The 21,346-nt window shown below is 48.7% G+C and overlaps 1 protein-coding gene across 3 annotated transcripts in view; it reads left to right on the plus strand.

The window, feature by feature from the left end:
* Nucleotides 1-20,393, plus strand: part of TNK1 (tyrosine kinase non receptor 1) — a 76,068-nt gene extending 55,675 nt beyond the window's left edge. For 2 of the 3 annotated variants that reach the window (XM_068273820.1, XM_068273818.1), the window contains exons 3-14: nt 10,227-10,297; nt 12,009-12,203; nt 12,287-12,439; nt 12,757-13,034; nt 13,152-13,278; nt 13,358-13,504; nt 14,530-14,624; nt 16,015-16,179; nt 16,264-16,358; nt 16,513-16,922; nt 17,958-18,053; nt 19,180-20,393. In XM_068273820.1, coding sequence (XP_068129921.1) covers nt 10,227-10,297; nt 12,009-12,203; nt 12,287-12,439; nt 12,757-13,034; nt 13,152-13,278; nt 13,358-13,504; nt 14,530-14,624; nt 16,015-16,179; nt 16,264-16,358; nt 16,513-16,922; nt 17,958-18,053; nt 19,180-19,302 — 1,955 coding nt within the window. In that variant the 3' untranslated portion in view covers nt 19,303-20,393. The remainder of the gene's footprint in view (nt 1-10,226; nt 10,298-12,008; nt 12,204-12,286; nt 12,440-12,756; nt 13,035-13,151; nt 13,279-13,357; nt 13,505-14,529; nt 14,625-16,014; nt 16,180-16,263; nt 16,359-16,512; nt 16,923-17,957; nt 18,054-19,179) is intronic. The other variant, XM_068273819.1, reaches the window with a different exon arrangement.
* Nucleotides 20,394-21,346: the final 953 nt, after the last annotated feature.

Genomic DNA, 21,346 nt, shown 5'->3' on the forward strand with positions numbered 1-21,346 from the left:
TATGTTCTGGGGTGCCCCAGATGTCCCCCAGGCAGCTAGTGGCAGTACTCTCCTCCAGCCGCTTGGTCTCCAGATTCTGCAGACATCTTCTCTCCCAGGCTTCGCCCCCTACTGTCTGAGAATGAATCAGATGCCAGAGCTGCCAGTGTCTGATTCTCGGATACTAGGAGGAGAATCGCCAGCTACAGATGATGTCTTGGAGAGTGGATAGAGGAGATTAGTAGTTCCTCCCGCTCTGTTACTGTGCTGGGGGGGGTGTGTCAAGGGAGGAACAGTGCGGACACACACGACAATACATGCTTCTTATGGAGGCTCCAGGCACCACAGCTTCCAGCATGTCACTACAGCACCCAGTATGCCCCCATTGAGGTACCAGAGCTCCCAGGATATCAACATAGATGCACCAAAGCTCCAAGCACCTCTGTGGTGCATACTGGGAGCTGTGGTGCCTCAATGGGAGGTATGCTGAGTGCTGTGGTGCATCACCTCAGTGATGTCTGTAGGCCGCAAGCCTTAGTGATGTCTGTAGGGTACCAAACCTCAGTGATGTCTGTAGGGTACCAAACCTCAGTGATGTCTGTAGGCCGCAAGCCTTAGTGATGTCTGTAGGCCGCAAGCCTTAGTGATGTCTGTAGCGCACCAAACCTCAGTGATGTCTGTAGGGTACCAAACCTCAGTGATGTCTGTAGGACCCCAAACCTTAGTGATGTCTGTAGGATACCAAACCTCAGTGATGTCTGTAGGCCGCAAGCCTTAGTGATGTCTGTAGGGTACCAAACCTCAGTGATGTCTGTAGGCCGCAAGCCTTAGTGATGTCTGTAGGGTACCAAACCTCAGTGATGTCTGTAGGGTACCAAACCTCAGTGATGTCTGTAGGCCGCAAGCCTTAGTGATGTCTGTAGGCCGCAAGCCTTAGTGATGTCTGTAGCGCACCAAACCTCAGTGATGTCTGTAGGGTACCAAACCTCAGTGATGTCTGTAGGACCCCAAACCTTAGTGATGTCTGTAGGATACCAAACCTCAGTGATGTCTGTAGGCCGCAAGCCTTAGTGATGTCTGTAGGGTACCAAACCTCAGTGATGTCTGTAGGCCGCAAGCCTTAGTGATGTCTGTAGGGTACCAAACCTCAGTGATGTCTGTAGGGTACCAAACCTCAGTGATGTCTGTAGGCCGCAAGCCTTAGTGATGTCTGTAGGGTACCAAACCTCAGTGATGTCTGTAGGACCCCAAACCTTAGTGATGTCTGTAGGGTACCAAACCTCAGTGATGTCTGTAGGACCCCAAACCTTAGTGATGCCTGTAGGGCCCCAAACCTTAGTGATGTCTGTAGGATACCAAACCTCAGTGATGTCTGTACGGCCCCAAACCTTAGTGATGTCTGTAGGGCACCAAACCTCAGTGATGTCTGTAGGGCCCCAAACCTCAGTGATGTCTGTAGGCCGCAAACCTCAGTGATGTCTGTAGGCCACAAGCCTTAGTGATGTCTGTAGGGCCCCTAAACCTCAGTGATGTCTGTAGACCCCAAACCTCAGTGATGTCTGTAGGCCACAAGCCTTAGTGATGTCTGTAGGGCCCCTAAACCTCAGTGATGTCTGTAGACCCCAAACCTCAGTGATGTCTGTAGGCCACAAGCCTTAGTGATGTCTGTAGGGCCCCTAAAGCTCAGTGATGTGTGTAGGACCTCAAACCTCAGTGATGTCTGTAGACCCCAAACCTCAGTGATGTCTGTAGGCCACAAGCCTTAGTGATGTCTGTAGGGCCCCAAACCTTAGTGATGTCTGTAGGACCTCTAAACCTCAGTGATGTGTGTAGGACCTCAAACCTCAGTGATGTCTGTATGCCACAAGCTTTAGTGATGTCTGTAGGGCTCCAGACCTCTGTGATGTCTGTAAGGTTCCATATTGTTTTGGCCCCCTGGAGTAATGAGATATCTTCTGCTGAAGGTTTAGGGCATCTCTGAGGTATTGAATGGATGGTGGAAGGATGGCTGGACTGACAGACAATGGAAGGGTTGATAGGTTGAAGGACAACGGAAGGATTGATAGATTGAAGGACAATAGAGGTTCTGATCGCCTGAAAGACAATGGAAGGATTGATAGATTGAAGAACAATGGAAGAATTGATTGACTGAAAGACAATGGAAGGATTGATGGACTTAAGGTATCCATACATCATCATCTAGTGATAATGGGCAGATTGGACCAAAAGACAAATCTCTTTCTGATCAAATCTGATTGGAGAGAGATCTGTTGGCTGCCCACACACCACAGGCCAATTCCTGATCGATTTCCTGCTGAAATCGTTCCAGAATTGGTCTTGTGACGCCGCATCTGACCGCATTGCTGACGCTGTCCCCTAATGATAAATGTCCCCCCATGCAAGTTATACATTACCTGTCCATGGCCTCCGCTGCTTCCGGGATTCCTCCGTTTTCCATATACATGCACCACGTGGTTGCCTAGTAACGTGGCCGCGTCTGACGTCACACACGCACCCTTACTAGGCAACCATGTGGGGCGCGCGGTGTATGGAGATCGGAGGAATCCCGGAGCCAGCGAAGGAGAAGGCCGCGGACAGGAAATGCATAACTTGCACTGGGCACCGGGGGGACATTTAACATTGGGGGGGGGGGCAGCGGCCAGGTTTTCGCCGCATTCGTCGATCATCCCCAGATTGCATGCCATTACCGCCATGCACCCAATCGAGCAAGTCGGCCCAACACCTTGCAGCATGTTCCATCGACTATGCAACCAATTCCGGGACCAAAATTGGTGGCATTGTGGGTCGGGCATGCACTTATAATAATTGAATCGAAGGGTCGATTGGCCGCCAAGTCGCCGGATGAATGGCCACCTTTAAAGGACACCAGAAGTGTGAGGCATATGGTGGCTGCCATATTCATTTCCTGTTAAACAATACCAGTTCCCTGGCAGCGCTGCTGATCTCTTCGGCTGCAGTAGTGTCTGAGTAACACGCCTGAAACCTGCATGCAGCTAATCCAGTCAAATCTGACAATAATGTCAGAAAAAGCCAGGCAATTTGCATTGTTTATAAGGAAATTAGTATGTCAGCCTCCATATCCCTCTCACTTCAAGTCTCTTTGAACAATGGAGGAATTGGGTAGACTGAAGGATAATGGAGGTATTTATAGATGTAAGGACAAGGGAAGGATGGCTAGCTGGAAGCATAGGAGGTCAGAGAGATGGAAGGATGCAAAGACTGAGGGATAGATAGGAGGTCAGAGAGATGGAAGGATGCAAAGACTGAGGGATAGATAGGAGGTCAGAGAGGTGGAAGGGTGCAAAGACTGAGGGATAGATAGGAGGTCAGAGAGATGAAAGGATGCAAAGACTGAGGGATAGATAGGAGGTCAGAGAGGTGGAAGGATGCAAAGACTGAGGGATAGATAGGAGGTCAGAGAGATGGAAGGACGCAAAGACTGAGGGATAGATAGGAGGTCAGAGAGATGGAAGGACGCAAAGACTGAGGGATAGATAGGAGGTCAGAGAGATGGAAGGACGCAAAGACTGAGGGATAGATAGGAGGTCAGAGAGGTGGAATGGACAGAATGGGGGATAGATAGATAGATAGATAGATAGATAGATAGATAGATAGATAGAAGGTCAGAGAAATGGACGGATGGACGCATGGAAGAGAGAAGAGTTGGGCAGAACAATAGGCACACAGAAGGACAGATAGTTTGGATAATAATTGGAAGGTTTGTGGTGAGTTTGTGGAGTATTTTTAGGCCAGGGATGGATACTTTTCAGTTTTGGATGAATGGATGGAAGTTTAGAAAGATGGATGCATGAATAGGTGGAAGGATGGATATATTGGTTAAAGGGCAGGTAGATGGACGTATGGGCTGATGGAAGTATGGGTAGATGGAAGATGGGAAAACGGAAGGATGCCAAGTTGGAAAGCTGGAAGTATGGGCAGGTGGAAGAACTGTCGGAAGGAAGGACAGGTAGATAACAATAGGATGATGGCAGGGTCACAGAGAGGAACGTTCTTTATACAGTACATTACATAATGTCCCCCTTGTGTGTTGATGTTACAGTATGTCCTCACGTGTACAGGTGTGATTCAACCCAGGTGTCACATGACCTGTTCCCCAGAAATGAGGTCACCCCTCCGTTCCTACTAGCAAGGCGTGGGTGACTCATAGCTCATTATGCAGCCTTGTATAACATGTTATTCTCTAGCTTTCGCTTCTGGGCCCACATCCGGATCTCTGATTACTGCAAACAGGGAAATCACCAATCTGCATTTTACCAAACTGCTCTGTCCAGCATTCTCCAGAAATTCACATAACCACGTAGTCATCCCCATCCTCCCTTGCCCTGAGAACATACCTTGTTGTATAGGATAAGGCATCTTCTGAGCACCAGCTGAAGACCAACTCTAACCAGAATATTTGTAGAAGGAGGATCGGTAGTCCGAGGGTCTCTCGGGATCTCAGTACTGAATTCACAGTGGTTCGCCATCCAATCTCTTTACATGTCCTGGATGTACAACATATATCTAAAATGATGAGACTAGTGGCAGACTTACAGTATGTAAGGACAATGCAACATTAACCTGTAGATGTCATTCATCAGCCTTCACAAAGGACTTACCCAAGAGCCAAGCGTCCACATTCAATCAACTTTCTATCCCGAGTTTTCTCCCAGGAGATTTTCTAAACCTAATCAATAAAAACAAGCAAGGAAATACTCAGGATAAGGAGAAGGTTGAGATTATTTTTGTTTTTACTTTTTAGTACTTTTTTAAGCTGTGAGGCGCAGAAGGTATTTTGTAGGTAAGATGAAAAATTAACTTCAAGGGTGAGAATTAATGTTTTTAAATGGACACCTCGATAAAAAACCAAAAACATTTAGGAATGGTATTTGTATTTCCATTCTCTTCTATGGTGCCACAAGGTGGTCAGGAGACTATGAGAGAGGCAGGAGAGATGGACATGGTCTTTATATCTCCTTTCTCTTTGATTCCAGAAGGTGGTCAGGAGACTATGAGAGAGGCAGGAGAGATGGGCATGGTCTTTTTATCTCTGTTCTCCTCTCTGGTGCCAGAAGGTGGTCAGGAGACTATGAGAGAGACAGGAGAGATGGGCATGGTCTTTATATCTCCGTTCTCCTCTCTGGTTCCAGAAGGTGGTCAGGAGAGGAGACAGAGAGAGAGACAGGAGAGATGGCCATGGTCTTTTTATCTCTGTTCTCCTCTCTGGTGCCAGAAGGTGGTCAGGAGACTATGAGAGAGGCAGGAGAGATGGACATGGTCTTTATATCTCCTTTCTCTTTGATTCCAGAAGGTGGTCAGGAGACTATGAGAGAGGCAGGAGAGATGGGCATGGTCTTTTTATCTCCATTCTCCTCTCCGGTTCCAGAAGGTGGTCAGGAGACTATGAGAGAGACAGGAGAGATGGCCATGGTCTTTATATCTCCGTTCTCCTCTCTGGTTCCAGAAGGTGGTCAGGAGAGGAGACAGAGAGAGAGACAGGAGAGATGGCCATGGTCTTTTTATCTCTGTTCTCCTCTCTGGTGCCAGAAGGTGGTCAGGAGACTATGAGAGAGGCAGGAGAGATGAGCATGGTCATTATATCTCCGTTCTCCTCTCTGGTTCCAGAAGGTGGTCAGGAGAGGAGACAATGAGAGAGACAGGAGAGATGGACATGGTCTTTTTATCTCCATTCTCCTCTCCGGTTCCAGAAGGTGGTCAGGAGACAGAGAGAGAGACAGGAGAGATGGCCATGGTCTTTTTATCTCTGTTCTCCTCTCTGGTGCCAGAAGGTGGTCAGGAGACTATGAGAGAGACAGGAGAGATGGGCATGGTCTTTATATCTCCGTTTTCCTCTCTGGTTCCAGAAGGTGGTCAGGAGAGGAGACAATGAGAGAGACAGGAGAGATGGACATGGTCTTTTTATCTCCATTCTCCTCTCCGGTTCCAGAAGGTGGTCAGGAGAGGAGACTATGAGAGAGACAGGAGAGATGGGCATGGTCTTTATATCTCCGTTCTCCTCTCTGGTGCCAGAAGGTGGTCAGGAGAGGAGACAATGAGAGAGACAGGAGAGATGGACATGTTTTTTTTAAATCTCCTTTCTCTCTCATTCCATATGGTGATCATGAGACAATGCATTCCCATCAGCACTTACCAAACTGGACATGGTGGAGAAAAGAGATTCCCTTCACCTATGACCAGACTTTGTTGTCAGTGTGGCCATTAGCTGAGGGGTATATATGTGTTGTGGGTACGTGAGAAGATAGTGATGCCAGAAGGCACAACAATCCTACCTACGTCAATGTGTAGATTGTAAAGTTCTGTATATGGAAATTCACCTTCTCAAAATGTAGTTTTATGTGGTTCAGTTTCGCGTGGTTTCCATGAGATTGCTTGATTTGTTGGAGGTCTTACTTAGATCTTATTATACAGTTTTTATTCAAAGTTTTGTAATACTATATCAAGCCTGAAGAAGGAGCTTTAAGATTCAAAGAAAACTAAGCACAGTTAGTCATTTAAGGCAATGCCTAAATTAACATTTGTTGGTTTATTGTCGGAATATTTGCTCCACGACTAACACTGGACCAAAGCTTTGGAATAAATGTATATCAGGTGTGTAGGAGGTCATATAGATGTATGTCAGGTGGGTAGGAGGCCATATAGATGTATGTCAGGTGGGTAGGAGGCCATATAGATGTATGTCAGGTGGGTAGGAGGTCCAATGGATGAAAGCTCCAAGGATGGAAAGGTCAGACGTATGTATGTCCAATGGATATAAGTTTGGTTGGGTAGAGGGTCTGACGGGTGGAAAGTCCGATGGATGTGAGTTCAGATAATAATAGAAGGTCAAACAGAACTTTGGTGAAATGGGTGGAATGTCAGATGGATGGAAGAATTAAGTGATAAAAGGATGAGTGCATGTAAAGAAGGACAGAGCAATAAAAGGATTGAGTTCTGTAAGTGAATTACAGAATTATGGAAGGGTGAACAGATGGAAGTATAGGCAGATGGAAGCATGGGCAAATGGAAGGATGGGTAGAAGGAAGTATGGGCAGGTGGAAGAACTGTCGGAAGGAAGGACAGGTAGATAACAATAGAAGGATGATGGCAGGGTCACAGAGAGGAACGTTCTTTGTACAGTACATTACATAATCTCCCCATGTGTGTTGATGTTACAGTATGTCCTCACGTGTACAGGTGTGACTCAGCGCGGGTGCCACATGACCGCGTTCTCGCTGGAATGAGGTCACCCCTCCGCTCCTAGCAAGGCTTGGGTGACTCACAGCTCATTATGCAGATGAAACTAATAATCACTTCTCAATGTTGTCCCCGGCTTTCTCTGCCAGACTCACATCCGGATCTGTGTTTATTATAATCAGAGAATTGTACCATGCTCCATCCGCCACTACATCTTCCAGAATTTCCCATAACCCCCTAGAGATCCACAGCCTCCCTGCTCCTGTACTTGTCTCGCTCATTCTCCCCTCGCCCTGTGCAGAGCCCAGTGACTAGTTACATGCAGCCTGATGTATAGGACATGGCGTCTCCAGCCTCCCTGCTCCTGTACTTGTCTCGCTCATTCTCCCCTCGCCCTGTGCAGAGCCCAGTGACTAGTTACATGCAGCCTGAGGTATAGGACATCCTCCCTGCTCCTGTACTTGTCTTCCTCATTCTCCCCTCACCCTGTGCAGAGCCCAGTGACTAGTTACATGCAGCCTGAGGTATAGAACATGGCGTCCCCAGCCTCCCTGCTCCTGTACTTGTCTCGCTCATTCTCCCCTCGCCCTGTGCAGAGCCCAGTGACTAGTTACATGCAGCCTGATGTATAGGACATCCTCCCTGCTCCTGTACTTGTCTTCCTCATTCTCCCCTCACCCTGTGCAGAGCCCAGTGACTAGTTACATGCAGCCTGAGGTATAGAACATGGCGGCCCCAGCCTCCCTGCTCCTGTACTTGTCTCGCTCATTCTCCCCTCGCCCTGTGCAGAGCCCCATGGCTGGCTAGTTACATGCAGCCTGATGTATAGGACATGGCGTCTCCTGCCTCCCTGCTCCTGTACTTGTCTTCCTCATTCTCCCCTCGCCCTGTCCAGAGCCCAGTGACTAGTTACATGCAGCCTGATGTATAGAACATGGCGTCTCCTGCCTCCCTGCTCCTGTACTTGTCTTCCTCATTCTCCCCTCGCCCTGTGCAGAGCCCAGTGACTAGTTACATGCAGCCTGATGTATAGGACATGGTGTCTCCAGCCTCCCTGCTCCTGTACTTGTCTTCCTCATTCTCCCCTCACCCTGTGCAGAGCCCCATGGCTGGCTAGTTACATGCAGCATGATAGGACATGGTGTCTCCAGCCTCCCTGCTCCTGTACTTGTCTCGCTGATTCTCCCCTCGCCCTGTGCAGAGCCCCATGGCTGGCTAGGTACATGCAGCATGATAGGACATGGTGTCTCCAGCCTCCCTGCTCCTGTACTTGTCTCGCTCATTCTCCCCTCGCCCTGTGCAGAGCCCCATGGCTGGCTAGTTACATGCAGCCTGATGTATAGAGCATGGCGTCTCCAGCCTCCCTGCTCCTGTACTTGTCTCGCTCATTCTCCCCTCGCCCTGTGCAGAGCCCAGTGACTAGTTACATGCAGCCTGATGTATAGGACATGGTGTCTCCTGCCTCCCTGCTCCTGTACTTGTCTCGCTCATTCTCCCCTCGCCCTGTGCAGAGCCCAGTGACTAGTTACATGCAGCCTGATGTATAGGACATGGTGTCTCCTGCCTCCCTGCTCCTGTACTTGTCTCGCTCATTCTCCCCTCGCCCTGTGCAGAGCCCAGTGACTAGTTACATGCAGCCTGATGTATAGGACATGGTGTCTCCTGCCTCCCTGCTCCTGTACTTGTCTCACTCATTCTCCCCTCGCCCTGTGCAGAGCCCAGTGACTAGTTACATGCAGCCTGATGTATAGGACATGGTGTCTCCAGCCTCCCTGCTCCTGTACTTGTCTCGCTCATTCTCCCCTCGCCCTGTGCAGAGCCCAGTGACTAGTTACATGCAGCCTGATGTATAGGACATGGTGTCTCCAGCCTCCCTGCTCCTGTACTTGTCTCGCTCATTCTCCCCTCGCCCTGTGCAGAGCCCAGTGACTAGTTACATGCAGCCTGATGTATAGGACATCCTCCCTGCTCCTGTACTTGTCTCGCTCATTCTCCCCTCGCCCTGTGCAGAGCCCAGTGACTAGTTACATGCAGCCTGATGTATAGAACATGGCGTCTCCTGCCTCCCTGCTCCTGTACTTGTCTTCCTCATTCTCCCCTCACCCTGTGCAGAGCCCCATGGCTGGCTAGTTACATGCAGCATGATAGGACATGGTGTCTCCAGCCTCCCTGCTCCTGTACTTGTCTCGCTGATTCTCCCCTCGCCCTGTGCAGAGCCCCATGGCTGGCTAGGTACATGCAGCATGATAGGACATGGTGTCTCCAGCCTCCCTGCTCCTGTACTTGTCTCGCTGATTCTCCCCTCGCCCTGTGCAGAGCCCCATGGCTGGCTAGGTACATGCAGCATGATAGGACATGGTGTCTCCAGCCTCCCTGCTCCTGTACTTGTCTCGCTGATTCTCCCCTCGCCCTGTGCAGAGCCCCATGGCTGGCTAGGTACATGCAGCATGATAGGACATGGTGTCTCCAGCCTCCCTGCTCCTGTACTTGTCTCGCTCATTCTCCCCTCGCCCTGTGCAGAGCCCCATGGCTGGCTAGGTACATGCAGCCTGATAGGACATGGCTTCCCCCGGCATCTCCTGAGCAGCATGTGAAGGCCAACCTCAGCCAGAAGATTTGTGGTGGTCCGAAGCTCAGTAGGCAGTAGCAGTGTTAGGGAGTCTAGCCCAAGGACTCCTTACTGAATAGGTGCTGGCTTACTGAACAGGAAGAGCCAGGATTTGAAGGCCTCTCCTATCACTTCCTGTCAGAATTGTCGGTGCATGGAGGGAGGGAGTCTCCTCACTGAGGATGGGGGTAGCGGGAGAATCCATGTTCCAGGGCTTCTTGGCTCCTCCTACTCACAAGTGTGTGCTATGGTCAGAGTTCCCCTATAAGATATCTCATGGCATGGCAGGATATGAGCACCTTGCTTTATATGGATAATGCTTTAAAGGGTTAGTTTATGCACATCATCACCCAGTGATGTCACACGATGACAGGTACTCTTTGCCCGCCTCCATGTCTCACCATCGCTGCTTTTTCTCTTTCAGCCCAGAGAAGACTTTTTGAGGCCATGAAGAGGAGGAAGCCAGCCGTGCGCCCCAAATCCTGGATGTATAAGGTGAGCCGAGATCCCCCCCAATATCATTACTTGCATGAAAACATAATGCAAATGATATGCGGCTGGGACCTGCAGGAGGCGCATGTAGCTGTCTCAGTTCTGAGCTGCATACAATTTGCATGATTTACATCTCATAGACCATCATGCAGTGGGATGATTCCCTGCTCTGCTCCTGCATGAGCTGTGCTGCTTGCAATCTGAGGGAAGCACATAGTTTGTCAGGGTGGAAGTTCTGGGCACTGATTACAGGTGAATATTCATCACTCTGGGATTCTGGTTTTCTGATGCAGATTTAATTTACATGGCTGTTTTCTTGTAACGGGTGTGCTGGCCCTTTAAGCCTTGGTATACTCACCTGTCCCGGTTAGAGACAGGCAGACTGCAGTTTGGTGGCAGGGTAGGCTGGGAGTGATGGCAGGTTGGGTGTGGCGCTCTGTAGTGGTGACTCAGCAGGTGCAGGGAGGGGTGGGAGCGCCCGAGGGGGTCACAGGTTAGTAATTATTAATGATGTGTGCAGACAAGAGGCCGGTCACAGGAAATGACTGTCACCTATTACTGGCCCATTCTCCGAGAGAGAGATTACAGGTACTCTCTGAAGTGTTATAACTTTCCTGTCATCTGCCTGAGAGATATTCCAGATGTGTGGAGATCACTTTTCAGTTATAATTACTGCCTCCACATCTCTGAGAATCTCCCTCCCTTCTCATCCTCACAGGAAGTGGGGGAATCTAACAACATTTGTTTTCCTCTGTAAAGCTGGAGAACACTTTTATTGCTTTCTCTGTTTCAAGAACCTCAGGGGCTCATATCCCTGGTCTCCCAGAAATAGGAATTGAGAGATTTATGGTATATCTGTAATGAATATGCTTATAGAAAATGCTTATGAGAAGTTGAGCCTGCCGTTTAGCTGTGGCAACTGTCAGCTGTGCGCTTGCTGCAAGCTCCGCCCCTGAGTAGAGGAAACCTCAGCTGAGCCTGCCGTTTAGCTGTGGCAACTGTCAGCTGTGCGAACAATGCATGCTCCGCCCCTGAGGGGAAGAAACCTCAGCTGAGCCTTCAATTTAGCTGCGGCAACTGTCAGCTGTGCAAACAATGCATGCTCCGCCCCTGAGGAGAGGAAACCTCAGCTGAGCCTGCCAGTTAGCTGTGTCAACTCTCAGCTGTGCGAACAATGCATGCTCCGCCCCTGAGGGGAAGAAACCTCAGCTGAGCCTTCTATTTAGCTGTGGCAACTGTCAGCTGTGCAAACAATGCATGCTCCGCCCCTGAGGAGAGGAAACCTCAGCTGAGCCTTCTATTTAGCTGTGTCAACTCTCAGCTGTGCAAACAATGCATGCTCCGCCCCTGAGAAGAGGAAACCTCTGCTGAGCCTTCTATTTAGCTGTGGCAACTGTCAGCTGTGCGCTTCTTGCTGCATGCTCTGCCCCTGAGTAGAGGAAACCTCAGCTGAGCCTGCCATTTATCTGTGGTAACAGTCAGCTGTGCGCACGCTGCATGCTCCGCCCCTGAGGGGAGGAAACCTCAGCTGAGCCTGCTGTTTAGCTGTGGCAAATGTCAGCTGTGCGCATGCTGCATTCTCCGCCCCTGAGGGGAGGAAACCTCAACTGAGCCTGCCGTTTAGCTGTGGTAACTATTAGTTGTGTGCATGCTGCATGCTCCGCCCATGAGGAGAGGAAAGCTGAGCTCACCCCATCTTCTCTTCCTTCCACAGATGTTTACAGGAAAAGTATCGGATAGTCCCGACTCGCCCCCATCTCCACACATCCCGTTCCCTTCCTCTAGTGGGTCTCCTTCCTCCCTGAAGTGTCTGATCAATGAGAGGGACCTGCAACTGATGGAACGGCTGGGAGACGGCTGCTTTGGGGTGGTGCGCCGAGGAGAGTGGAGGGTCCCCAATGGAGGAACTGTAAGTATTCCATCACCTCCTCCGAGCTTTCCCCATCATTTATGTCTCGCCCGCTTCCTCCCTAACCTCTTCTGTCCTCACAGGTGAGCGTGGCAGTGAAGACCCTCCGCACAGACTCCGCCTCTGACCCCGAGGTGCTCCAGGATTTCCTGCAGGAAGTGAATGCAATGTACGCCCTTGACCACCCTCACCTCATCCGACTCTACGGAGTGGTCCTCGCTCAGCCACTGAAAATGGTGAGTGACCGGTGCTCATTACTGGGGGACGAGTTATCCCAACCCCAACTCCCCCTCCCTTCCTCTGTAGGGTGACATGACCCACGGGTGCTCTCCACCCCTCCCCCCACCCCCAGGTTGTCCAAGACAGATGAGAGCTACTTGAATCCATCCCTTCTCCTGCAGTGTGACATGGACAATAGAGAGCTACAAGACTCCCTCCCCCGTCCCCCGAAGACTGACAGACAGAAGTCTGTCCCTTTTCCTGCAACGTGACAAGTATAAAAGTTTATTATTGTATTTCTCTGTATAATAAGGAGATCTGGTCTTTTCTGTAGGTCACAGAGCTGGCTCCTCTGGGCTCCCTGAATGACGCTCTACGCGCCCGCTATGGAGCTTATCCTCTGATGCTCCTGTGGTCATACTCCATCCAGATCGCCTCTGGGATGAACTACTTGGAGACCCACAACTTTATTCACAGGGACCTGGCAACCAGGAACATCCTACTGGTTAGTGAAGAGATGGTAAAGATTGGCGATTTTGGCTTGACAAGGGCGTTGGCAACCAACGATGATCATTACATCATGTCTGCTCACCGCAAGATACCTTTTGCATGGTGAGCATTTGGTAGACTGGTCATAGGTGGGATTTCTCGTTTGGTGGCTGGTTGAAGATTCTGGGGTATTTTGTCATAATCCAGTAACTGAGGAACCTTTTGTCTTCCTTGTGGCAGGTGTTCACCGGAGAGCCTGAGGATAGGAACCTTTTCACACGCGGGTGATGTCTGGATGTTTGGTGTCACCATGTGGGAGATGTTCACCTATGGACAGGAGCCTTGGCTTGGACTTTCCGGCAGACAGGTAACTTGGTGGTGCTACTTTAGATTTGAACTATTCTTCTGCGTTGCTGAACATCTAATAATAGTTTTTATTTTTCCAGATTTTACACAAAATTGACAGAGAAGGGGATAGACTGGAACGACCTGATGACTGTCCGCCTGCTTTGTATAAAATCATGATGAAGTGTTGGGCACCTGCCCCGGAACAGAGGCCGAATTTCAGCACCATCATTGGACTGCTACAAGACGTGAGTGAATTGCCAGTTAGATAACGAATAGGATTACTCCTTATGAAGATCTTAAAAAAACCTCTCTAAATGATGTAGACTTCCAACTTTGACCTCTGTACATTCTCCAGTAGCTCCCAGAGATCTTCTATACTCCTCCTTGCTAAAATGTTCAGGAGGACTTGTAGACGTGCCATTCCTGTTGCTACGTACTGTTACTGGATGTTTACACCCCCCCCCATATTGCCTTACCAGAGATTTATCAATGATGTCACCATACTGCCAATCTTCCCTTTCTCTAATTGGTCCTGTAAATGGGTCCTCAATAATACTGACATGTACTGTGGTCTCCAATGCTGGGAATACATGTTATGTTTTTTGAGAAATATAGTTCCGATAGATGCCTTCGATGATAAAATTCTGACATGTCCGATCTTCCGCTCGATTATTTTCTGCTCGATTCCTCATAGAAGTGAATGTAAAAAGATAAGAAAAACAAGTGGAAGATAAGAGAATGGAGCAGAAGATCGAATGGTTAATAGATCGCGTGCAGAATCGAACGCGGAAAACGTAACGTGTATTCCCAGCATAAGGGATCTCTGAGGTCTGCATACTACATTGCTTTAATATTATAATAGATTCTGAAGGACAGTCCTCTGTAATCCTCTGCTATTATCTCGCCTGGATGCTGAAGGTCCATGCCCCACATTGATCACAAATGGAGATATTCTGTCCATGATGTTATCTATTATAATCCACATACCTCTGCCCTTATCCACTTGCCCTCTGCTTCTGGTCCTGAGGGATTGAGGCCATTTGGATACTTTGTGTCTCCCATTATCTCTACTAGATCTGGGAAGTCTATGGGTATTCCTTCCTTCATGTTCTACCTGTGAGGTATGTCTAAGCCGACCTCTGAAACAACCATAAAATCGCCACGGTCAAACTCTGAGCTCCGTGTCTCTGATGTGCCTCCTCCATAATAATCTTCTAAAAACTGTTTATTGGTTGTTTCATAGCTAAAATATAGTTTATTTCTTCTTCAGGCAAAACCACTGGAGATACAAGTTGCTCAGGAAGTCAGTAACCCCACCTGCTTGCCGCTGGAGACTGGAGACACGGTCACCTTGATTGATGCTGGGTAAGAGCCGTTATTTACCTATAAATACAAAAATACGTCAGTGTGACATCATAATGGTTTGCCCTAACGCCGGGTACACACAGTTCTAATTCCCGTCTGATCGACGGGTAATCGGACAGAAAGTTGTATCGTGTGTACATGTCCAAACTGCTCCCAATCGATTTTCACATGATAACTTTAGAAAATCGCTCCTGTTATTGATTAGAAGCTGATCAGACATGTCGGAAATGATCATCCGATTCTTGTCAATTGGAGGGGAAATTGCATTGTCTGTACGAAGCCTAAGTGTTTTATCATCTGTTAATGATTCATTCACCATCAGTGCACTGTCTCCAGTCTTCATTCAGCATTGAGGAGACTAAGCTACTGTAGTTTGCCTTGTTACAGGCGCTAGATATTCCTGACACGGCGCAGCGCAGCAGTACATTTCAGGGACACTTTAAACGATGGGTAAAATAGGGATCAAAACGCGGTGCTTGCGCAAATGGTGGGAAACAACGTTGCAGGTGCTGCCCATTCATTAAGGGAGCAGATAAAAATGGTGCAGGACTAGCCCCTATTAAAATGGCACCGCCATAGGCCGCAATAGTACAAGTCACGATTAGAGGTTAAATTATGGCACCCGATAAAGAGCAGGCAGCATAATTTAACGAACTATGCGGCTTGTACTATTGCGGCCTATTCCGTCCCTGCATGGTGATTGGCTGGCTGCAGGACTCTTACAAACTAAACAGGAAGTGGAGAGAAGACGGATCGCCGGGACCAGGAAATGTATGAGAGATCCCGCTAATGACGTCTTGTTACTCAGGCTATTTAACATTTTAGGACATTTATGAAACGTTAAAGGACTTACGAGGCGAAACGCGGAAAAAAAGTTAATCACTTGCCTCATCTTTTAAGGCACGGAGGACGCCGTCCGCGCCCTCCGTGCCGATCCGCCGGGTCACCCCGCTCATTAGCCCCCCGGGCCAGCTGCCGACCCCACAGCCCGGGTCGGGCTCTCTCGCCTCTCCTAAGATGGCCGCATCCTTTGCCCGCGGCTGTGCAGTCCGCATAGCCGCGAGTGCGGCTGTGCAGCTCTAGGGCCAACCCCCCGGATTCACGCTACGTAGCGTGGATCCGGGGGGTTGGCCCTAGAGCTGCGCAGCCGTAAGTCCTTTAAATAGCCTTAGTAGCAAGATGGCGTTATTGGCCTCACCCTGCTCCATTTTTCTTTTTATGGCGCCTTTTTTTAAATGTACCCATTCATTAATGGGACAAATGACGAGTGACAGGGCCGGTGTCTGTGTGGGCCTTAGGCAGAAGCCTCTACAGCAGTTAAGCTATTTCTAGCCATCTTCCTGCAGTCTCAGCACTGGTAGCTGATATATCTCTGATGTTTCTCTTGCAGGCCAGAATCTCAGCTCTGGAAAGGACAGAATCAGCGCATTGTTAAGACTGGACCTTTTCCTCTTGGTGCCATCTGTTCAGAGGATGTGGCCCGCGTCCGGACCGCTGGCCACCTGCCGGGGGGTCCGGGGAAGATGCTGCATGGAAACGTGGATGCAGGAAATGAGTAAGTGAAAAACTACCTCTGAGACGTGAAACGTGTTCTGCCTCTTACTGCCCTCCAATCCTTACCTGTTCTAACTTATTCCAGCAGGAGGTTCAGAGCAAAGGAAGCTGCCAGGAGAGGAGCTAGAGGAGGTCCGGCTCAGGTCCGAGGAGGGGCAGAGATGTTACTACGTATGCAACGTAAGTGCCTTCAGCCAGTGGCCATCACTCACCTACCTTCTGCCTTTCTTATTCCTTCCATTTCCTCACTTTGCCGTACTCACCACTATAATGTATATATATAGATTATAGAGACTACATCTTCATCTCACCTGCTTTTCTCTTCCTCCCTCAGGAATCTCCAGAAGTCTGGAATCCCTCTCTGATTTTGAGTTAATTAGCAGACCACAAAACCGTCCCTCACCCGGTCACCTTGGACGAGATCTGGAGAGCCTAGCTATGCCAGTCCGGGAGACATCTCCTAGAAGAATGAGTGAACTCCCCCCACGAAATATTCTGGCCAACCTTCGCCCATTAGTTGCCCCTAAACCCAAACTACCAGTCCTCAAGGACCGTATTCTGCCTCCACCCACCCAGGAACCCGCTATTCAGCAGACCAGACGCAATAACAGAGATAAATTCCCAGCTGCCCCAATTTTGACCCCGGGAGAAGCAATCATTATCCCCCGACTGACACCAGAAAGTAAACCACCAGGATACAAGAGTTCTTCAAGTGATAGCGACCTACAAAGGAAGATCAAAGAGGTGAGAACATTGCACAGTCTTTGAGGTCACATTTTGGGTGGACAAGGGTGATGGGTTTTGGGGTATTTTTAGGACTGCATTCTTGAAGAGGAGAGTTTTGATGGCTTGTTTGAAGGTGTTGAAGGATGAGGCGAGTCTGATGGGTGCTAGAGAGTGGGGGCAGCTCTTGAGGCGTCCTGCATTCTTGAATGGGAGTGGGGGATGTGCAGGACGGTCAGGCGCAGGTCCTTGGAGGATCAGATAGAGCGGCCGGTTGTATATCTGTGGATGAGATCACAGATGTAGGTCAGGCAGGTCTTCTGTGCAGATTTGTAGGCCAGGCACATAACTTTGATTCTGGAGCTGAGAGGGATGCCGTGGAGGGATTTACAGAGTAGAGTCTTGGAGATGGAGTGATGAGAAGAATGGATCAGTCTGGCTGCTGCATCCATGACAGACTGTAGAGGGGCGATGCAGTTCAATGGGAGGTTGTAATAGTCCAGTCGGGAGATGATAAGGGCATTAATGGGGAGTTTGGAGATGTCCGGGGTCAGGAAGGGGCGGATCTTGGAGATGTTCTGGAGGTGGAAGTTGCAGTATTGAGTGATGCTAAGGAGAGGGCAGAGTCCATGATGAATCCCATGCAATAGGCTTGGGGGGTAGGTTAGATGGTCGTGTTATCAACCATAACATAATTATCTGGGAGGGGTAGTGCTGCATGGGGCAGAAAAATCAGGAGCTTAGTTTTCTGCAGGTTTAGCTTCAGGAATCTGGCGAACATTTCCTGGAGGAAATAGTTAAGAAGGCAGAAGGAAACCTTGTCCATGGTGGTGGTGAAGAGATCTGGGATGTGGACCTCTGATTGTTGCTATTCAGTCACACCACTAAAGGTCTTAGAAGTGCAATGCGTAAAAGTAGTGAAGCCAAAATTGTATTGTTTGATCTCCTAACAATGTGGTTCTGTAAATCTGGTCCCACAAATCCCACCCTGTAAATGGTGTATGTAGGAAAGGCGTTGGCACTTCCAGATGATGCTTACTGTCTTCTGTCCTTCAGGTGGAGGAACGTGTACATGGCGTGACAACAGAAGAGTGTCGGGAGGCCCTGCGGGTCTTCAATGGAGACGTAAATAGGGCAATCCAGGCTTTAAAGGTAAGGATTGCTTAGAGGTCACCTAATTATCATCATCACCGTTCTAAAACTTCTTAGAATATAAAAATAATCCCAGCAATAAACCACAAACATACTTCACCCAAGCCCAAATGACTTCACCGCCAAACAAGTCGCACTCCGGATCTTTGACTTACCCCTCACCGAAGGAGCTGTCCCATCAGAACAGTTAGAGTCTGTGTAACGTGTGTTCTCCTGCCAGGAAATCATTTTATGACTATAGTCTAACACCAATATTTCTACAAAAAATGGAATAACAAAGATCATGTGTAATCTTTGTCGGTAACACGAGAGAGGAATACATTTATCTTACATGTGGTGTTCTTTTCTGACTTGTTACTATGACCAGTCTACATTCTCTCCCAGCTGGTGTGAAAGGGGCTTCTTGACACCACCACATAACCCACCCAGTTGTAGAACTGGGAATACTGACATGGTGTTGGCTAGCATTGTAGGTGCCCTGTATCCGTGCTTACAGCAAGTAAGGACAGCAATAAGATCCCTCCCATTCCCTTCCCTTCTCTTCCAATGTTACTCTCCTCCGTCACATACACCTAGTGGCGTATCTGAGTAAAATAGCATCCACGACAAACATTGAAATTGTGCCCCGCCCCAGTCAGAACCCCCTGAATAACAGTACCTTACCTTGCCCTCATAGGCAAAGCAAGCCCTTCACACAATCAGAACTCCTCCCCAAATCAGGGAGATCCTCCTCCCACAGAGCCCTCACTCTGTCTCCAGTATAGTATAGCCAAAGGTGTTGTCCCCCCCTCCCCCCACCGGTAGCGAACAGTGGCCCCCCAGTATAGGTAGCCCCCACCCATAGGTAGCTAAAAGTGGGTGTCCCAGTATAGGCAGCTAACCCCGTAGAAATCCAAAAGTGTCCCTCAGTATAGATAGATTTGTTGTACCAGGCGTGCAGGCATGGCATCCATAGCCCTGTGGCATGAGTCATGCCTGCTCCCCTGTGAATACGCCACTGCATACATCCAACCAACCAACCAACCAACCAACCACCACCTTTCCCTCTCCAAGCACACCGCCCCCCTCCACCTCTCCTCCTCCTTGTGTTTTCTCCAGGTTTTCATGGGGTCTTTTCTCTCTCCAGGTGGAGCAGCTGTATAACATCAGCCGATACAGTAAGGAGGAGTGCCGCCGCGTCCTTGACAAGTGCAAATGGAATTTGGAGGCAGCTTCCCGCTATGTCTTACGGCGAGCGCAGCCCAACTGAAGGTGTAGCTGCTGATTGCCGAATGAAGGTCTTTTTACCTCCACAGAAGGTTGTGGCATCCCTGACTGCAGAAAATGATGCCAAAGATACCTGGTGGGGAGCTTTGTGATAATGGTGGCTCTGTTTTTTGGAGGCATCACTGAGAACTCTGGCCTGACCACAGAGGCAATGCTACGCTGAGGGCTTTGCAGAGACCTTTGCTTTGGCCTGGCCACAGAAGGAATCCTATGCTGAGGGCTTTGCAGAGACTTTGCCACGACACTTGTGACCTCTGTTGTTGCAGTAGAACCATGTGGTAACTAGGACTTATTGTTCCACTGTCCGTACTTCTGTGAGAGCGGAGATGATGGCCTGCCACATACTAGCAGTTCTGCTACACATACAGAAATGTGGCAAGGACATCCTAGAAGATGTGGCACCCAGCTGGGACCTGATATTACTGAATGTGGACTACAGCCCCCTCGGATCTGGCCCCAGCCTTACTCAAGCACATAAGAGGCAGCTGATAGACGTTTGCTGTCACGTTTTCCAGTGTTATCCTACATGTTTTACCGGACAAAGATCAACAGTCATCGTTGGTGTTGGTGTCATACCATCCACCATCTCGGCGGTGACAAATGTACAACCGGCAGAAACTGTTACAGCATGAAGTTACAGAAGGACTTTAAGGGAAAAGAATCCATATATTTTTGTACTCATTCTGCATACAGTATTCAAATTTCTTGTTTTCAGGGCTTTTGTAACTATTTTTATACTATGTGCAATCATCATTATCTTCCTATAAAGTATTTGAAATCAGCTGCATAAATGAACAACAGAAGGTTTGAATTGTTTCTCATACTCATTATTACAGACTTGTCCCAGCATGCTCTGGGGCGGCCATTCTTACAGGCTTGTAGAAATAAATCCCAGCATGCTCTGGGGCGGCCATTCTTACAGGTTTGGAGTCATCAGTCCCAGCATGCTCTGGGGCGGCCATTCTTACAGGCTTGTAGAAATAAGTCCCAGCATGCTCTGGGGTGGCCATTCTTACAGGCTTGTAGAAATAAATCCCAGCATGCTCTGGGGCGGCCATTCTTACAGGTTTGGAGTCATCAGTCCCAGCATGCTCTGGGGCGGCCATTCTTACAGGCTTGTAGAAATAAGTCCCAGCATGCTCTGGGGTGGCCATTCTTACAGGCTTGTAGAAATAAGTCCCAGCATGCTCTGGGGTGGCCATTCTTACAGGCTTGGAGTCACCAGTCCCAGCATGCTCTGGGGCGGCCATGTTTGCCCTGCAGCACAGATTAGTAGCTGGAGGTGCCGCCCTCCTGTGTTTGTTTTTGGAATGTCACAATACCGGTCTGTCTATAGAAACTGTGTTCTATGTATGTAAATATTGGTATTTAACCCCGTATGTTCAGGGTTCAGTTTACATGTGTCTATAGTGTACATTATTCACCTTTCTACTGTTACTGCTCGTAAATAAACATGTTATTATCATACAAAATGTGATGCTTTGTTATAAATACATGCAGATAAAAGATGCGCTCAGTTGTCACCTATAAAGGATAAAATAATCTAACAAAGTGTAAAACTATAAACTGTAGAGACAATTAGGCAGGGGACACACTTATTTTCGCAAGTCATGTTAATCAATGGCCTGGTTCACACTTCATGTGTTTTTCATGCACAGAAAAAAAACTGACATTCTGCTGATAAGTCTGCACATTCTGGGCTTGATTCACAAAAGGGTGCTAACTTAGTTACCACGCCTAAAATCATACCTCACAACTTTTTGAGATGAGAAAGAGGGACACTTAAGCCACGCCCCTGCCACACCCATGATCACGCCCCAGCACACCCCTAGTCACGCATACCATACAGGTTTCATAAGAACAATATGTTGTTTTATAATGCAAACCACACTGGTCCTTCCTATCCTGGTTCATTTTTCTTCATAGTAACATTTTAAAATTAGTCATAGATCAATGTAAAGGATGGGAATAAAGTTTAGAGTCAATCAAACACATTTTTAGTATAGAAATATATATATTTACATAGA

This window comes from Hyperolius riggenbachi, chromosome 3, assembly GCF_040937935.1.
Source record: "Hyperolius riggenbachi isolate aHypRig1 chromosome 3, aHypRig1.pri, whole genome shotgun sequence".
NCBI lineage: Eukaryota > Metazoa > Chordata > Amphibia > Anura > Hyperoliidae > Hyperolius > Hyperolius riggenbachi.